This window comes from Cervus canadensis, chromosome 28 (assembly GCF_019320065.1).
Source record: "Cervus canadensis isolate Bull #8, Minnesota chromosome 28, ASM1932006v1, whole genome shotgun sequence".
NCBI lineage: Eukaryota > Metazoa > Chordata > Mammalia > Artiodactyla > Cervidae > Cervus > Cervus canadensis.
The window spans coordinates 49,807,380-49,828,205 of NC_057413.1; the positions used below are offsets into that span (position 1 = coordinate 49,807,380).

Genomic DNA, 20,826 nt, shown 5'->3' on the forward strand with positions numbered 1-20,826 from the left:
TTTCACATATTCTTCTCCTATCATTATCTGTTTCTGTCTATGAAACTGTTTCTCTACTTACACATACATGTAAACATACAATTCTTCTAGACCACTGATCCTGAAGCTTTTTTTTTTCAGCTGTAAAGTCCATTTTTCACATAAGATGCTATGAGAAGGCCTAGTAAGGAAAATGGGCTTCTTAACGGTGCTTTTCTGGTTGCAAGGGAGAAAGGCTGAGAAGATAGCTAAACCTCACACTCTGCAGACATCTTCACAAAGCCCAGAGACCACAGCACACCAAACCATAGCCTCTGTGAAGACCAGGAGTATACTCAATTTATTCACCATCCCCCATGTAGGAAGGCAACACTATGTAAGATCAGATAGTCCTGAGATCAAATCAGAGCTCTGTTCTCTATGCAAACCCTGAATCTCTTCCGTAAAATGGAAATGGTAAAACCTATCTCATGTGATGACCACAAGAGATAAGACACATAAAAGTCATAATTCATACTGAACACATATATCTGTACAGAAAAATTCCCATTCTTTTTCCTCCCCATACTTTCCTTCCATATCATGTACCCAAATGTCTATTATATAATAGGAATTAAATAATCATTTCTTGAGTGAATTCATGAATAAGTGGATGACTTAATGAATGAATTAATGAGTAAGTGGAATAGGTGAATAAATGAAAAGTTGTCTAAAGAAAACATAAAAAGACTTGGAAAAGGATTTGATAATAAGAACAGAAAAAATACTATATAAAATACTAAATAGAAAAATACTATATAAAATACTATATAAATACTGTAAATACTGCATAAAATATATATAAATACTATATTAAAAAGGAAAATACCTCACAAATAACTTTGAAGTCTAGAAAAGAAAAAAAGCAGTATTTTATATATTTAAATCTAGACTTTTCAATAAATATTTGCTATCAAGGAAAGAAGCTAAGATTTTTAAGGCTCATGTGCAGGTAATACAGTATCTAGCTAATACCTAAACTCAATTTACATCCAAGAGCTTAGAAATAAAGAGTTATACTACATTAAACTATAGTGAACAATTATCATGTTTTTTAATGAATTTTATCTCACTGATTTATGTATGACTGTTACGGAATGATGTTTCGATTTTCTTTTTAAAATGTGTTTCCTCTTTTCTCAAGTTACAAACGTAAGGTTCTGCAATTGTATTTAAAATCTTTTGGAGGTAGATGCACACAAAAGAAATACCTCAACACAAATCACAATGACATGTAATGAACCCAAAAGGAATAGGCATATATCACTAAACACAAGATGTTAAGTTCGATAAAACAAAATCTGACCTTTAATATTTTTTTAAATTGGTTAATAAACATAAAATGTGGCAAGGCTTAAGTTCACGTATTTTTAAACTCTTCTGGCATCCTTGGGGGTCTTTCCACAAAATCCAAGGGGTATATACAAGCTACAGACCAAAAAAAAGTCAAACAAAAAGAAACACAAGCCTGTGGGATTGTCGTTTAAATAGACGGCTGAAATCTAAATGATTTTTCCGTATTCACAAAACACACCCAAGAAATTTCATGCAAATGTAAAAAAATCAATAAATGAAAAGTAATAGTGTAAAAAAAATAGGAACACTATTAGTACAAAATAGTCTTAAGGATAAACTATAAGTCAAGATTTCATCTTGTTCCTTAAAATTGAAAAAAAAGATCAGCAATTAGATTATAAATAAGTTTCTCTTATAAAAACTTCAGTCCATCAGAGCAACAAGGTCAAGAATGATTTACCAAATTTGACTCCCAAAGATGACTCTAACAGAATGCTTTTAATCTGACTTCATAAAATATGTAAAACCTCTTCCTTCTCACTACTTACATGAAGTCTAAAGTCAATATATTATGAAATGAAACTATTATAAAATTACTAGCATTCCAAAAACAGAGGTAGATCTTCACTTGAACACTGTAGGTCTATTTATCAGTAAGTAATTTTGTATACAAAGTATGATTACAATTTTTTTTAAATAACAAATGCCTAAACACTGAAATAATCAAACATAACAAAATTGTGAAAATGGTTATCTCTGAATGATGAGATTATTTCCTTTTTTTCTTCTAAAGATTTCAAAATCTCTCCAAAGTGTTATCTTTACAATGAGAGTAAGCTAAAGTAATAGAATATAAATACCTATACATATGTATATCTGAACATATGTGTCTGTAAATGTCCTACTCTAGTCTAATTTATGGAAAGATCAGGGCCCTGTGCAAAATGAGAAAAAGTAAAATAGGAAAGTAGCTCATGTAATCTGGTAATTCAGAAAATATACTCAAATCTCCCTAATGTAACATGGTAGTTAAGAGTCTGGCTGTAGAATCAGAAAGACTTAATGAAATCCCAGCTCCACTACTTAATAATTGGGAAACTGTGGCAAACTTATTTAACTTCTTTGATCCTCAGTTTCTTCATCTGAAAGTTGGGAAAAATATTATCCAACTAACAGGGCTAGTAAATGAAATAATATATGGAAAAATATGAGTGCATAGTACCTATTAAGTGATTTAGTGATGACAGTGATATTTCCTCTTTCTAGAATCTTTGCGGAGCCCAAACTCCTGCCAGTCCCTCAGGGTGCAGCTTATATGAACTTCCTTAGAGAGGCTTTCCCTGAATTAAGTTCCCACATTTCACAATTTCAGAGTGACCTGTGCATTTTCTTTAATAATCATCAAAATTTGTAATTACTTATTTATGCAAGTGAATCCACCATGCATAGCATACCATATATATTTAGTAAATTATAAACTAACTTATGAATAAAGATGTTTAAATTTGTAATCTTCCCACTGATATCATAAAATTGTCTCTATATAATCAGTGGGATCTTGATTACAAATACTGATTGTAATATGGATGGGGGATCTACATTTGAGTGTAGTACTTCAGCAACTACAGGTAGGAAAGAAAAGAACATCCCATCATCAGGGTTTCAGTCTATCTCTACACACTTAATCACAATGACAGAATCACAGTAACCCTCTACATTTTATCCTTTGATCTTCCATTATTCAGTCTACTAAAAATAAGGGTTAAGAAAAGTGCTAAGTTTCTTTGTTGGCTTCTAGTTTACCCACAGAGTTTTCTTTTAGTCCTCACCTGCTAGAACTGTGATTAAATCAACTCTTCACTGTAAGTCAGGGAGCACTGAGAGGTAGTGTGCTGGCTCTCAAAGTGTGGTTTCTAGACCATCCATACCAGCACTGCCTCAGAATTTACCAGAAAGGCAAATTATTGGGCTCACTCTAGATTCACTGAAATCAGAAGCCTAGAAGTGAAGTCCAGCAGTCTTATAGTTAAGCAAGGCTTTGAGGTGATTCCAATGCACACTGAAGTTTGAGAGTCATCACATTAGAAGATCTAGTCTTTGTAAGCAATAAACTGTTTCACTGATTTTCATCAGTTTAATTTGCCAGGCTTTATAGTTCATTATTAAAATTCTAATATTGGAGTATAATCTCTCAAATCTGAGAAACAGGACATGTGTCAGAAACACAAGACGGGTAATCAAAGAATGATTGCTTAACACACTGTTCTATCCACACAAGTTGCGTAGTCAATTCATGACGTACCTGTTCTCTTTTATTAGAAAGTAACTCCCTCTGCATCTCCTCCTAAAAAGATTCTTCCTTCAGAACCACTAATTTCAAATAAAGTCAGAAGGTGACAAAAAAGACAAACACTGTTGTCAAAGGTTTTGTAAGTCACAGGAAAGAGACAATGAGCTAAGCAAAAAATGTGATTATTAGTCTACAGTACTACTTCTATATGTAAAGATAGACACAATGAAGTCAAAGATTCAAGTGGGTTCTAGATTAATCTTTATTTTAGAGATATAATTAATAAATGAGAATAAATTTCCATAACAAGATTGTAAACATGGTTTAATGATAGAAAACTTACTAACATATTATAGTAGCTCAAATGTGAAAAAGGTGTACAACCATTCAAAGATAACCTCTCTGGCACCTGATAAAACTCAACGCCCTTTCATTTTCTTTTTTAAATCCAGAAATATAAAACTACTTCCTCGAAGTGATTTAAACCATTTTAAATCAAAAGTCAACATTATGCTTACCAATGAACAAGAAAAACATTTCCATGAAAATCAGGAATAAAAAGATCCATTATCCTCATTCTTAATTACTGATGTTTTGGAAGTTCTGACTTAAACCCGTGTGTGCATGCTCAGTTGCTCAGTCGTGTCCAACTCTTGTGTGACCCCATGGACTGTACCCTACCAGGCTCCTCCGTCCATGGGATTTCCCAGGGAAGAGTACTAGTGACGGCTGCCGTTTCCTCCTTCAAGGGATCTTCCCAACCCAAGGACAGAACCCGTGTCTCCTGCATCTCCTACGCTGCAGGCAGATTCTTTACCACTGAGCCAGCAGGGAAGCCCATCTCAGACCCTTGTTTGTGGATAATACAGTTCTCTTCCTAGAAAGCTCAGAGAATCAAATAAAAAGTTAAGTTGATTAAACGTTAAGATTTTTTTCATAGTAGTATTACCAGTATACATAAACATACACAGAATTAAGCCACAGGTTCAAGTACATAAGACTGTAAACTGAAAAAATACAATTTTGTTACAAACACAACAGAACTTCTGAGAAAAAAAAGAAATAACAATGGTATTTCTAACAGAACTGGAACGTTAACTCCAAGAGATGGGGGGTGAGGGGTGGAGGTGGGGGTTACTGCTGTTGCTTTATTCACTGATATACCCTCAGCCCCTAGAAGACTGCCTATCAAATAGTAGACACTCAAAAGAAATTTGCTGAATGAATAAATGAAAAGCATTAGCATTCAATAATCCTTTATATCAAATGAGTTGTTCCTATAAGTGACAGAACTGCTTATTAGGAGTCCACACTGAGCCCAAGAGTTTGCACCAGAATGTACATTACTGTGCACATCATTTAATTTTGCCAGTATCACAAGAAAACTATCTCAATGAAGAAAGCAAGGGACTGGTTTACAGTCTGGCTCAGGCTACTTACCTTATAAAAGACAATGAGGAACAGTTCTCATACTGCTTACACTGAAAGGCAGGCACCTCTTTAGACTAAATGTTGGGAGTTGAAAGGAGGGAAAAAAACTAACTTCAAACCAAAGAATAATTTGTAAAAAATCATGTCTGGCTGCTGAAATGTGGTTATAATTAGGTCACTGTGTCTTTTAAAGGATACTTAAGAAACATGAAAGCAACAAAAAATTTTAAGGATAATTCTTTGTCAACTGAATGTCAGGTTCTAATCAGGAAATTCAGACATCTCAGTAGTGTCTAAATGAATGAAGTCTTTATACTTTCAGAGCAGTTTATAACAGATGATCATAGGAATAAAGCACATGAAGTTATGCTCTAAATCAATATAAACACTTCAAGTATATGCCTCACTCCTCACTTTAAAGTGGGTCCAATATTGTAGTGTCATCTCAAATAAACCAGTAAAACAAAGAACTGAGTCAGTGCTGGTGGTTTAAAAAATGAAGAACAAATGAAGAATAGTCAACTTAACACTAATTTATAGCAGACAGGCTCTGGAAAAGTAAACTGGACTGATATTCAGAAGACCAGGTATATAGATAGCCCTTGAACACCAAACTAACTTACTACACAGTCTAGGGCAAATCACCTCACCTCACTGTTCTTCAGTTTCTTCAGGAGTAAATAAAAAAAGACTCTCGGATCTTCCATTCAGTCTAAGTAATGGATACTAGCTAGATTCCTTTCTTCTCGAATAAAGGCAGATAAGCGATTCTACAAAAATATGCTGAGGTACAATTCTATCTATAAACCTACAAAGTCAAACTAATTTACAAAGTATAGACATTTTATATGGAGATCTGCACTGAACACCTATCTATCTTCTCTGCAAATGATTTATACAATCTGGTTCAATTCACAAAAGAAATCTTGAGAGATGTATATGTTTATTTGAGTTTTACAAATAAAATTCTCAGTGATATAAGAAATAGAACTCGTGGCACTTACTCAAATTTATATGACTCCACAACATCATCCTTCCTTAATCCAACCAGATGTGACACATAGCCACAATTTTCTAAGGAAGCAGCAGAGGTCTCAAGCAAATCAGACACTCAAAATATAGAATGCTACACCAAAAAAATATATATATTTTTCATGCAACGAAGATGAAGAAGAAACTCAAGTTAATGTAGGAAGAGAATAAAGGGAATGATATAACTTCAGCTCTAAAGTTACTAAGAAAGCAAAACAGACAAGGGATGAGGGAGATAAAAATATAAATTTAGCAAGTTATAATCTCCAAGTCCCATGGAGATTGTCCTCCTAAATTATACTATCCCACCCTGAACACAATTTCCTATTCATTCTATTAAATTCAGCACCTATTAGGTACCTAAATGTACCAGGTACTGTAAAATAGGAAAGTTAAAACAAGCTCTGGATTCATGAAGCTTACAGTGGGAAAAGAGACAAGTAAACAGATCCCTGGAATACACTAAAGTATGGACTTCTTTAAAGAGTATACTATTAATACAAGATGACACAGCACACAGAAAGAAATTAACAAGATTGGACAGGCCAGTGATGTCTTCCTGGGGGATAAGCTCTCCAAGCTGATATTTTCCATTTTATTATATTTCCTATTCCTCCAGTTCTCTCAATTAATCTTATACTTTACTGACTTTTATATTTCACTGAACTCTCCAAACCCTTCTCCCACTGTTCAACAAATTAATCGACTTCATTCCTTTCTATTCCATCCCTCCCCACTAGCCTAGGCTCAGTGATTAGAACCTCTAACACCCTGAATTTCAGTATTCTTCTGTTTTACCTGCCTTTCAAATTCCTAAATCAACCCAATCACCTTTCTTTTCCAGTCCCACGCCCAGCAGTAGAGCACCACCACAGAAAAGTATACAGCCTTGCTGTTAGAGCCCTCCTATGAGTCAATGGACATGAGCTTGAGCAAACTCGGGAAAATAGTGGACAGGGAAGCCTGGCGTGCTGCAGTCCGTGGGATCACAGATAGTCGGACACAACATAGCAACTGAACAACAACCAAACGAGCTCTGCAGAGCCCCTGACAACTTGGGCTGCACTAAGCGTGTTCCTGATGCGCTTTCTCTCCCTAGCTCCACTGCTGCACTACAAACCCTTACCACTCTCAAGCTTCCCCACCTCCCTCCCTTCCATGCCAACCCCAGTCACTGACCCTGCCTGCTTCTTCAAAATGGTATGAATGATAATTATGCATAGCTGAAAATATGACTTTACACTACTTTTATGGGTTAAAAAAATTACGCGTATTGAACTAACCCAGCAATCTAAAGTTCTTAACATTGTTTCATTATGAAAAGAGATTTGGTCCCAAACAAAGGATTTGCAAATAAACTCTGACCTGCTACCTGAACAATTTCAGCTACTAAAATACAACCAAAAACCAAAAGTAATAAGTATACCAACTCTCAAAATTGATAATTAAGTTTACACACCAAAGATCAAGTGACTTTTCTCAGAAGAGAACATGTATCAGGCTTTCCTAGAGTGTGACTTATTTTAGACACAAATCTGATAAATTTAATTTCTAGTCCATAGTAGCCAGAAGCAGCATTCAAGTGGGGGGGGGGCGGGGGTTGGCGGGCGGGGTGGCAAGGTGAAACCCTGCCAGACTACAGCACAACAGCAGCAAAATTAGCTGATGCCAACGAGAGAGAAAACGTCAAACTCAACCCCCAAAATTATAAATTGAAACAGCAGAGCAAAGTAGGACTACTGATCACAGGAGCAAACTACACTTTATGCTTCAATGGTATCCTAGGGCATCACAATGGTACAAGTGGACTGCAACACCTGATATTTATAATGAAATTTCAGTTTAAAAAAAAAGTTCAAATTGTATCTGGTAATCCATCTGTATATAGTTATAAACGTGCTATAATAACCTTACTATAGAAATATTTTCATTAAAATGGTCAAAATAAAATCCATTTTATCAATTAGATTACCTCATGTATTTATAAAATAAATATACTAAATATATTTATTCTCTATAATATATATATGGCACAGATGTCCTGATTTTTAATTCTAATAGGATACAGTCGTAAGCTAGTCTTTATTAAAAAATTAAGCTAGTCTTTTGTTTCCAATCATGCTCTTCACTCAAAAATAAGACAATAATTGTTTAATTGAAAATTGAGGCGATAGTCTGGCTGATTTTTATACACTGCAGGCACAGCACAATTCTACATTCAAGCAAGGAAAACAAACACTAAAGAAAACTGAGTTCTTCAGCATCTCTAATCACACAATAGTTAACCAAGTCACTTGTTAGTCAGTTTCTATCCAGAGTTGTTTCAAATAAAATTTTTAAAATTAAAATTATTTCATTAATTGACTTTAAAATAAATCACACAGACCAATGTCTGAAATTTGAGTATACAGCAGAAAGCATAAAAAGAAAAGAAAAACGAAACTGCTTAAAATTTGCACTTAGAATTTGCTTTGGAACTTGATAAAATGATCCCTTAAAATTCATCTGGAAGAATAAAAATAGGAAAAGAGACAAGAAATATTTTAAAAAGAGAAGTTATGCAGGTGACCCTGAACTGTAATACCAAATATTAAAACATATTAAGAAGCTATAATAACTAAAGTAATGTAGTACTGGCAAAAGAATAGACAATTCGATAGACAAAGCAGAAAACTCAAAAATAATAATTCATTATCTGATAAAGGTAGCATTTCAATTCTGAGAGAAAAGGGAGGTTTATATATTTGTGGTGGTGAGACCATTGGCAAGCAAACTTAAAGTAAAAACTGTTTTAACTCAGAACCCTCCCTGGCACTATACGACAAAATAATGGATTAAATATTAAACTGTAGAAAATAAAAGCCTGAAATATGAAAAGTACATGATGATTTGTACAAAAGTTGCGGGTAAGACTTTCTGTCAAAGTGAAGTAATAAAATAAAGGCAGATTTAACTACATTGAAAGTGAAAACAAACATGTTAAAAAGAAATAAACCTTATGGAAACCAAAAGATGAAGGGCATGGGGGGCTGTGGGGAGACTTCTATATTATGATCAATAAAGGCTTTATGTCTCTAATATATTAAAAGCCCATAATAATAAACAATGGGAGGAAAAATGAGAACTCAGTAAAACTGTGCTCAGAATGTGAACATACACCCACAAATGAAGACATACAAATGGCCAAAATAATTCCAAACTCAGTAGTCAAAGAAAAGTTATTATGTAAAATAGCTAAAGAAAAGCACAATGTTTTTACTGCTGAAATGTCAGAGAGAGATGGGGTACTCTCATAACTGTTGGTAGACATGTAAAAAGTCCAGTTTCCCTGGAGGATAAATTAAGAAATTACTATCTAAAAAGCTTTTAGACTCAGAAAAAATCTTCCTCTAAGACTTTTATATAAGATATTAAGCTTTCATTACATCATTCTCAATATCAGTGTAAAAACTGGAAATAACCAAATGGTCCAATAACAGAGGATTAAAAACAAAATAGATATCCATATAATGAGTTGTTTACATTCTGTATCAACAGAATTTCTTGTAAGGAGGAAACATATAATCATAGATAACAAATTTTAATTTCCTACCCAAAATTAGTAACCACTTTCTAATATATTTTCAGCATTTATGAATCCATTTTTATTGAGCATCTTTTTCAAAAATTAATTTTGACCTTCATACACTTAAAATAAGTTTTCAAAATCTCAGCATATTTAAAATAAAAATAATGAACTGACAGAATGCTATGCAACATACTGCTAAACTTTATATAGCTACCAAATGTTTTGCAAATCCAGCTACATGAAAACAAGCACCCAAAATTCACAATGCTATTACACATTCAGTTACACAACTGGCATGATAAGTAAGTGCAATATAATATACCCAGAGCAATAATCACAGGATTTTCAGAAAGACTAAATATAAGTATATTAAGTAAATTCACAGAACATTTTTAATATTCAGTATTATCCAGGCTGCCTATAAAATAGAACACGAAGGTAATATTAAACCTCCCCATGAAATCTGACCTGTCAAAGTAACCAAAAATTAACATCCCCAAATCACTGAAAAACTGTAAGACAATGACAACCCAAAAAAGGGAGAAGGAGTAAAAAGTGAATGGATGACAGCGTTAAGAGTAAACACAAAACAAAATCATGTAACATGTATTTTTCCAATTTCAACAAAAATATAAGCATACCAGAAAAGTATTTCATGTATTTTTACTTTCCGTATTTCTTCTGTGTTGTCCAAAATGGAAGCCATTTATTACGTGTAATTATTTAAATTTAAACTAATTAAAACAAAGAGCAAAATTCAGCTGCTCAGTTGCCTAGCTCAGTTAATGTACTCAAAAGGTACTTGTGGTTAGTGCTATCATACTGGAGAGTACAGAAACAGAAATTTCCATCACTACAGAAAGTTCTACTGGACAGCATGCTATAATATAGACAAATTAATTTTTTCTCTCTAATTATAAAAATTTTCTCCATAAAAATGCAAACTTTGCTCCCTACACCTAAAACATTTTTATAAACTTCCTAAATCAACAGGTTGATGATTATAATCATTCTTTTAAGTACAATGATGATAAGCACTAACAGGACATTGATTATCATGTGCCAGGAACAATAAACATGGGCCAGTGTTTTTCATGTGCTCTGACTCAGTACCTCACTTAATTTTCATATAAACCGTATAAGGTAGATACAAATATACAATGCCTATCTGAAACAAGTATTTCAGAAGTTTTCAGATTTTAGAAAGCTACTACTACACAAAAGCCATATACTACATAACACCCTCAACAGGGTCTAGGGAAGCACTCAAGAGCACAGTAGAATGTATGAATGTTAGCACGAAAGATAAGTGAAGTCAGTAAATAACCATCTATCAGTTAGGCCCTGGTGCTGCCATCAGATTAGCTCAGAACAGGTGTTCCCACTGACCAGCATTAGGAACTTGCACTTACCCAGTACTACAACTTCAGAATGACAAATCCATGAATTCTTCCCCACAGGCCAAGGATTTTCATCACAGAATTATTAAATGACTCTTATCTCCCTGAATTTCAAGAATTCATTTCTAAGACTGAACAGAATGTTTTCCCTCTAGTAATTATGTATCTTAAAATAAAAGGCCTAGCTATCTTCTTTCCATGAAATAATTGATATTTAAATACAAATTCAAAACTGTATTTTGTCACATTTATAAAATGATATGCTTTTTCAGTGCAAGTACTTCAGTTGGATCGAACAATTTAAACATTACCTTATTTCATTTCTAAAAGGAAAAAAGGTATAAACAACCTTCAGCTTCACAATGCTTTTATGTTCTCAATCAACTTTTACATGTTTTCTAACTTTCAGGAAAGATTATGACCAATTCTGTATTACAATTTGAAAATGTTCATTATTCTTGTATTTATAAACCAGTGTGTATCTTAAAGCATTCCAAACTGATGAATTTCACAGAAAGTACAAAGATAAGTTTATATGCATATTTTAACGAAATTTAAATATCAAGAATTAAAATAAATCATTTAATAGTGACAAAATACAAAAGTAGGACAAATATTTAACTATTCAACAGTGTGGCCATGTTTATATTCAAGATTATGAAATATCACACATATAAGCATCCAATAAGGAGTACATAAGTATTAAGTTTCTATGAAAAATTATACTTTTTATTGGTTCTGATATGGTCTTGCTTAAAAAGATCTGGTAGTTAGACATAAGAAATTGAAACAAATGCTATGATAATATGCAAGTACAAATTAATCCAACATTTATTATAAAAATTAGATCTCATCACAACAGTAATTAACCAATTACTCGCCTTTCCCATTATTACTTCCTTATACCACACTGGTCACACATAAGTTGGTAAAAGTTCATTTGTAAACTAAATTTTGTAAATCAAAATAAGTTTTATTAGTTGAAATGTAGTTTAGCATAATTTGTTAAGAGCATGGACTCTGGAGGTAGACTTCCTGTTGCTGCAATGGCAATTTTTGGCGTTACAAACACGTGTGTCTCAAGTTTCCTCATCTATAAAAGGTAATAACACTATCCTCAAAGGGTTGTGTGAGGAGTAAATGAAATGGTATGTGGAAGTGCTCAGGAGAATGCCTGGTACACACAACAGCACTTGATATTATCACTGGCCTTATTAAAGCATCTCTGAAACCGTAATATTAATATATTAATGTTACCACTTATCACAGTTAAGAATTTCTTTGCTACAGCCTCCTGAAAAATTTAAATACACCAGGGAAACTCAGTGTTTGAAGGAATCCTGTGGCCATTTAATAACTATCAATTATTAATTCATATATTTATGTTAGATCCCTTGATAGTCAGATTAAGGTATGGATAGAATTAGGAACACATTCTTTCACAACTCATTTCTTAATGTTATATAATAGCCAAATGATACCATTTCACATACACAACTGTGCCCTTACTCTAGTGTAGCAATGTACATATGGTTATTGCTATTTATCCCAAAATTCCCCAAAGAAGAAGCAAATCTTACTGAGAAAATTACTCGTTCATTTTTTGACACACTAAGTTTGAGCTGCTAACAGAATACTTAATGGATGTTCCAGAATGCTGTCAAGAGTACAGACCTAAAGTCAGGAAGACTACACTCAGATCATCACTCCCCACTTCGTATTACCATGGAATTTTTCACATCCTGTCACATGACATTCATTCACCTCTACCGCTAGACTATCTTGAAGGCCTTCAGGTCTTGCCATACAAGGGTTCAACAATGTTGCTTTTTTAAAAAATGCAAAACTTGCATAATAGTACAACTAAAAGAGTGAATTTCATTGTTTATAAAGAAAACTCTGATTTAGAAAACACTTTTTTCACCCTGTGGATTTTAGATAAGGTTGAAATTTCACTTGGAAGAGTTCTTAGAAAATATAAGTAGCATGCAAACAAAATCCTTTTTTTTTTTTTTAAATTTGGTCACATGAGAATTACTAAATGCTAGCAAGCAGTGAAATCTGACATTATCACCAGAACTATAAACCTGCAAGAGTACAATATAACCAGGCAAAGAAATTTATAAGGGAGTAAAATAAGGAAGAGAAAGCTCAGTGAAGATTCCTTGAAGTGTGTTTAAATTAATTTAAATTATTTAATAAATTGTTCAAAATTCCTGCAATGTGGGTTGAAAAGATTTTACTTTTTAATTTACAGGCTACTTGAGCTCAATAACTTTAAAATGAAAAGCCTCTGGACCCTTCCTAGCACATATTATTCAAAAAGCTGTGATAAGGAGCATAGAGCAAAAGTGTTAAGTTACAAGCATAGGTAAGGTAAAGCTGCTGTCATTCCCAACCCCCCAGGAACTGTCTGACTGCCAGTCCTTTAGTTTAAAATCTGTTGAAGCATGTCCTAGTGAATACTACACTCATATAGTATTTCTCACCCAAACCTAAAATATGGTCAGTCCTATCAAGCCTCTAATAGGAAGACAGACCAGCTGCCAGCTCTGTATTTAATAGCAGATCCTGACAATTCCATTTGTGCCTGACAACCAGACACCTTTCAGTGAAGCCATTCCCTGGAAATGACACTACAATACTGTTACTTATTTAGAGGTCATGGAGTCAAGAAAAAACACGTCATTAGTGGTGAATGGCTGGGGAAGACAGTAGCTGGAGAGGATTAAAAGAAGCAACACAACACACAAGGGCTTAGAAGAACTGTGAAAATGCAGAGGAAAAAAAGTAAAGATTCATAGAATGAAACTCCTACAACATGAAATAAACACAGACACTTAAGGCTACACTTTCTCATTTAAAATCACATAAGCAAGGATCAAATGCATATAGATTCTAATTTTATATAATCAAAAGCCTGAAAACATTATGCCATCAGAAAATATTGGTAAATTAAAAAAAGATTCCCCTAATCTTGGCCCCATTTTCCTATTCTATGAAGCAATTCATAAGAAGAAAAAAATAACTTCAGACTATAAATGATGAATGTAACTATTAGGAGTAGCCTCTCTATGAGGTCTGAAATAGAAGGAAAATGTACATTTCTTCCAAAGCTGTGGCCAACAATAACTTTTACATTCTGAATCCAGCTTAAGCACATTAGTTGGGAAGATGTTTGCAAAAGTATTTAATAAGAAAGTGCTGAATTTAGCTTTTATTTTCTTTTTTTCTCAGTTTTCTTAAGTGGCCTACAGTCTATCCAATGCACTAAGTAGAACCTCTTTTAAGCATAAATGACAAAAGGAAATACAGCTTTCTTCTTACAGAAAGCTGTTATTATAGATCAGGGGTCGTCAAACTTTCTGTAAAGGACCACATAGTAAATATGTTCAGCTTTACAGGCCATATGGTCTCCGTCACTCAACTCTGCCGTGAAGCATGAAAGCAGCAATAGATAACAGATAAACAATGCCTGTGACTGTGGTCCAGTAAAATCTCATTTTTGAAAACAAGCAGCCAGTCTATGGCTATAGCTTGCTGACCTCAGCTATTAAGCATGTTTTTTCATTTAATAATAAATATAATATTTTAATAAATAATGCCAAATTTGAAATATGATAGCTTGGAGTTGCTATCAAATAATTTCATTTTAAAAAAGTGAGGAGTAGGGAGAAAGGTTAAAGAAGACTGGCAAAACACAATTACTGTTAGTCTGAAGATGGATGTATGGAGTTCACTATACTATTCCAATGATTTTATGAGTTTGAAATTTTCAAAATTAAAAGTTTTTAAAATTACAAAGTAAATTAATGAACTGGCTCTACAAGAAGATGAATTTCTTTGCTTTATTATAAACATTCCAAAACATGTTTAGTAGTTTTTAAACATAATTAACAGTACAACATAAAATTTTAGCATAAAGCTACTATACTATAGCTAAAATCTTTAAATACACAAAGTGTATATAAGCATAAACCCTTAAAAGTTTCCATAATTTAAAAGACAGCCTAATCTCATACAACTCCTAAATTAACACATTTAATTTAGTCTCATCTTACCTCACAAAATGTGTTACCAATTTTTGGTTTTAGAAAGTAATTATTTTATAGGGTATATATTACTTATGTTAACATATCATAGGCTTATTATTTTTCACATGAATCATTTTTATTAGTTTTAAACTCTAAGCAATGAATAATAATAGAAACAATTCACATAAAGAAACACTGCTTAAGGTCTTCAATAACTGAGAGTTTAAAGGGATCCCAGGACCAATGTTTGAGAACCTGTGACTTGAATGTTTTCAATGCTGTTTAAAGTATGTTTACCAAGCAACTATCAGATACATGCTCAAGCTCATTTTTCCTCTGAACGATAATCATCACACAGGGGAGTTAATCCACTATGAAGACTATCAATATACACCCACTTAAAACTTCAACAGAAACATTCTTTTAAAATTGCTGGTTATGTCATGAATAATGTAGCCACAGGAAAAGAAGAGCTCTAACATGCTGTCCCCCATATGCAGAAAATTGTCTCCTGAACCAATAATAAAGAAAAACTAATATGTGCCAGCAGACATTTCTAATAAATCTGCTACCTCTCATCGATCAAGTTATGCAGTCTCAATGAAAGAAGCCAGAAATCAAGCTGAAAAGAGCCTTAGGAAAGAAATCTTAATGAATATGCAATTTCTGAAAAATGAAATAAATGTGTTTTTTAAATGTCCTAAGTTTTTTCTCCAGTTCTGAAATACAGAAATATTATCAAAACTGAAAACCAAGGGAGGTTCATGGAATTATTATGACTGACATTTGATAAAAACTTGAGAACTCTGTGAAAATACTTCCAACTATCCAAGAATATGATCAATGTCAAAATTTTCTAAATCTAAAATACAATAAACAATCCATAATACAGACCTGGGTAGATAATAATTAGGGCACAAATGTCTACATGAGTATTCATTCTTTTATGAAGATGAACCAATTCTTTCAGAATACAGTATCACTGTTGCATTTTTAACCAATTTGCCCCTTCTATACATGGCTATTTAAAATGTTATCAGACTATTTCATTTTGTACTTAAGTACAAATTTTCAAGTTAAATTTTACAACCTTGTTATTTCCGCTGTCTCTTGTCAACATGAACAAACTTAAAAGAGTAGTGAGACATACAGCCATACTCACATCATACTCTGCAATTCTGCTGTGAAGCTTATAGACTTCCCTGCACTTCTTCCACTGCTACAAGTGGCAGCAGACATTGGGCTGGCTGCAGTATTATTCATCTAAATAAAAAAGAGAACTCAGCTTACAAAATGTATTTTAGCTATAAGTAAATGCATAGAAAATGGAAACAATTATAAATTACTTCAAAAAACCACAAAAATTTTTTAAATTCTGATTTGTCTTATGTAAAATCTGATTTATCCATACTTGTTCTTCATTAAAATCAAATAGCAAGGTAGAAAACTGCTTAGTCAAATATATCAAAAAATTGCTTGTGCGATAAACTTTTCATTAAATATTTTACAGTAAGTATTGGGAGAAATATACTCATTAAGGTATTTTAATAGAGCTCAGTGGTTTTCAAAATGTGTTCCAGGGAGCCCTAAGATTCCCTGGCAATATTTCAGTAAGCTCCCAGTTTCAGTGAGCTCCCCCTGGCCATCCTGAACACAAGAACTCTGATTTTTCTATTTTATATATTGGGGTTTCAGGTAACATTTCATTTAAAGAAAAAGTTGCACAGCTGTAAGATACAAAATTACAAAACCAAAACATGACCTAATTCCCATTTGAACCACAGCCAAAACTACGAACAACAGAAATAAAGCCAATCAGTAGATCAGAAGTTAGCATTGTGATATGTTACAGTCTTATGGTTAAATAATATTCACCAATTTAAAATGTGATTTCTTTTCCCAATAAAATTAAACTGATGCATAATGGGAAAACTAGATGCCAATCCTAATATACACCATTTTATTTACTGTATGTGGCAGTCCCATAAATAAGAATTAGTGAAAAAAACATTTAGGTAATAAAAGTAGATAAAAGCCTTGGCTTTTATCTCAAGGACACAGGAAGTGCTCAACAAATGTTACTACTTTATGTTTATATAAATTTTTCAATACTATGACTTTCTTTAAAAAACAGTTTGCAGAGGTAAAGAGGAATTAACAAATATAAAATATATAATAAAATTAAGCAGTACTGAGAAATATAACAAAAATAATGAGGAGTCAAGAATCAGACCGCAAAGGTTAGAAGCCTAGTTCCACTACTTTACTAGCACTTGGGGCAAGTTCCTTAATTTCTTTATACCTCAGTTACCTCATCTGTAAAATGGTAATGATAATTGTAAGGATTACAATATTACAATTGTACAATTACACTATTACAATAATCCTTACAATTGTAAGGATTACAATTATCAGGGTTGTTGTAAGGATTAAATGAACTAACATGAACAAAGCATCCAGAACAGTTCTAAGCAGTCAGTATACAATGTTAACTATTATAAACAGAACTCAAGAATTCTCCCTTTCTTGATGTGCTAAGAACTTTTATGACAAATTTAGATTATCTTTACTTCACCATCACAAAGGTTAAGAAACTTGAAACTTTTCTCTAGAAGACCTCAATATAATTCAACAAATATTCATCAGTTTCCTTATAAAATAAGTTCTGCTTTCACACTGACATCAGTGCTGCATCAGACACTAGTCTGCCTGGCTCAAAATCTCAAGTCATCATCCTTGATTCCTTCTCCTGCACCCTAAAATTTGCTAAGAAGTCAAATAAATTCTACTTTATGTTTCTACCTCCTCCCTTTCTTGTTGAGTTCTATTTCTAGCTTCTTTCTTGCATCTCAGTTCAATCTCCACACTGCTGTCAAATGTATTCTTTACACATCCGTTAACCTGACCACTTTGGTGGGCAACAGAGACTAAAACTGATACCGGAAACCTTAAGCACTCACTCACTGAAAGGCAGAGCCCCATGAGTGAGAGAGCGGGCTTCCCTGGTGACTCAGAAGGTAAAGAATCTGCCTGTAATTCAGGAGACCTGGGTTCGATCCCTGGGCTGGCGAGATGCTGCAGAGAAGGGGACGGCTACCCGCTCCACCATTCTGGCCTACAGAATTCCATGGACTGTATAGTCCATAGGGTCACAAAGAGTCAGATGTGACTGAGCGACCTTCACTTTCACTTTCATGAGTGAAAGCTCAAAAAATTAACTACTACAAACTACTGTCTGAGATGGGCCACATATAAAGCTTCTGAGAAGGCAAAATGACAGAGACCTAAGGCAAGCAGCATTCTAGCTGGGTAGCTAGATCTGGAACATCCCAATATCATTCTGTAGCAGGACTAACTCTCTGCCAACATAAGCCCCGGTCTAATCTGAGGGGCCTAAGGCCAGGCAAAGATCATTCAACAGAGAATGTAAGAGCAGTGAAACAGAAAGAAAAAGGTTTCACTCAAACTTAGCCTGAAAACCAAAATTCTAAAATAAAGAAGCTAATGCTGTGAAAGACCATCGATCTTTTTAAGCCTAAATTTGTCCTGTTTGTTCATGAAGACTTTTGGGCTGGGGGGGGCGGGGGGTGGGTAAGTACTTTTTTTCTACAAATATTAGAGGGAAAGAGGAAACACCATTTGGAACTCAGTTTAAAAAAAAAAAAATTCTATCATCAGTCCAAGATTGGGGAAAAATAAGACAGGAAAGCAAGTACTTCCAGGAACAGTCCTACAGAATCAGGACACAGTGATTAAAAAAGGAACTTGGCTACCCCATTGAACTTAGAAAATACTTCACTTGTCCCAAGAGAAATTGACAAGAGATACGACATCCTGGAGATGTTAAACTTAAAGATTACGTGTTAACCCCAGTCTCCAAAAGCAGTTATGATTTAGGCTGACTCATGTCAGATCTGAAGGCATGCCATTCTGTGGGACTCTCCTGAGATACTGCCAGAGTAATCCCCCCTTTTCATTTTGCAAATCCAGTCACCTTGCTTTAACACTCTCTGAAGAGAAGACATTTCAGAAAGTAACTTCATAGCAAAACTCCAGCTTTCTTAGATTGTGCCCCTACTGCAAATGTTTCATATCAAGAGTATTTATTAGTAAGAGGGAAAAGGTCCCAATTCAATTTATTATAACCATGATCATCCTTTTACAGTCAAGTTATTTAATTCTTAAGTCAAACAGGTGGATAACATTTTTCTTGACATGATGAGCTGATAGTGCATTAGAATCTTTAAAATTATTTCCTGTGCCCACATTCTGTTTGATGATGGGGATAATTAACTTCTTTAGACATTAACTTTTTTACACATCAAAGTCCTATCATTCCAATGCTTTATTTCCTATCTCTCAGACATTAAAAAAAATAAATGTCGGTTAAAAGCAGAAGCACTCAAGTCAATTTTCTCTAATAAATATAGTTAACATGGAACTGAAAACCTACTGTAATCTTCTCAATGGGTTAATGTCCTACAGTTGTTTTAGCTTTCAATTGAAATGCAGCTGTTTGCCATATTTTACAAAATGAATTCAGATGTGCAGATGGAGACCTAGATTATTTCAACATGCCACAGTTTAAATGTGAACTCAAGGAATAAGTTCATCACTGATTAATACTTATATTTAAACCTGATCATTAAGCCAATAGCCAATATTACATCACATCTGTAAAATTCTGTTCCAGAGTAGAAAAACTGGTATCTTTTAATAAAAATAATGGAATTTAAGGATATACCCCTTAGAAAATATCATGACAAAAAAAAATTTTTAATGTAGTAAAGTTGTACATCACAAATGTGAATTAAGCAAAAATGTAATGAACCTGTTACTTGGTTTCTATTTATAGCTCATATTTTTAGTGACTAAATGACCAAAGAAGAAATGCCACAAAACATCTTTAGTTTAAAATACCTCAGAGTTGAAAACTTTATTACTAGTTAAAACACCCTCAAAACAATGTCAAAATCTGGATTGTGAAATCCATCAGTCTATCCATTTATTAAAAGATAGCAGAATTTTTTAACTGTTTCACTCTTGAGAAAAATTAATTCAGCAGACCTCTGTACTGATTCTGAGCATCTAAGAGTCTCAATTTCAACCATTCATAATCTGAGCATCCCACATAACATAAAGTAATAATCCCAAATAATATAAAGTAATAATGTTCTGTTATAACCAGAACATTTTCATTTTCATAGAACTCCAAAGATAGGAAGAGATTATGGTTAAACCAACACTATTACACACTACATTTCAGCTTTATTGCTTAAAAAAAAAAAGCTCAAGTTATATCATGATCTCAATTTCCTCCTGCTGTGAAAAATAATACCAAATAGTCAATCACTGAGAATATAAAAAATAAAAAACAAATCAAAATGTGCAAAATTTTAAAACTTCTGTGTCTAGTTGGGGACAATACAATAGTAATTCCAATATATTTATATACACCCCAATTCAAGTTAATACATACTAGAACTTGGTAATAACAGTCAACTAATCTCTCGTTTAGTTTCTCGATATGTCAAGAATAATTTATCTCAGAGGAGGGTTGTAAAGAAGACAGTGGCTACAACATACGAGCACTCAAAAAATACACTTGAACTGAAAATATCAAAACACTTGTAAAGTACGAAAATTCCCTCTAGATAGATTATAAAGTAGCTTACATATCTCAGTTGGCTACATGAGCAATTTCTTTTTTTAACCTACTGACAAGAAGTTGTGACACACTGGTCAGAGACACGTGAA

The 20,826-nt window shown here is 33.4% G+C and overlaps 2 protein-coding genes across 4 annotated transcripts in view; one reads left to right on the plus strand and one right to left on the minus strand.

The window, feature by feature from the left end:
* SUPT3H (SPT3 homolog, SAGA and STAGA complex component) overlaps positions 1-20,826 on the minus strand; it is a 347,771-nt gene that overhangs the window by 321,067 nt on the left and 5,878 nt on the right. For both annotated transcript variants that reach the window (XM_043449964.1, XM_043449966.1), the window contains exon 2: positions 16,232-16,332. In XM_043449964.1, the coding sequence (XP_043305899.1) occupies positions 16,232-16,332 (101 nt within the window). The remainder of the gene's footprint in view (positions 1-16,231; positions 16,333-20,826) is intronic.
* RUNX2 (RUNX family transcription factor 2) overlaps positions 1-20,826 on the plus strand; it is a 232,936-nt gene that overhangs the window by 18,356 nt on the left and 193,754 nt on the right. The gene's annotated exons all lie outside the window — the stretch shown is intronic.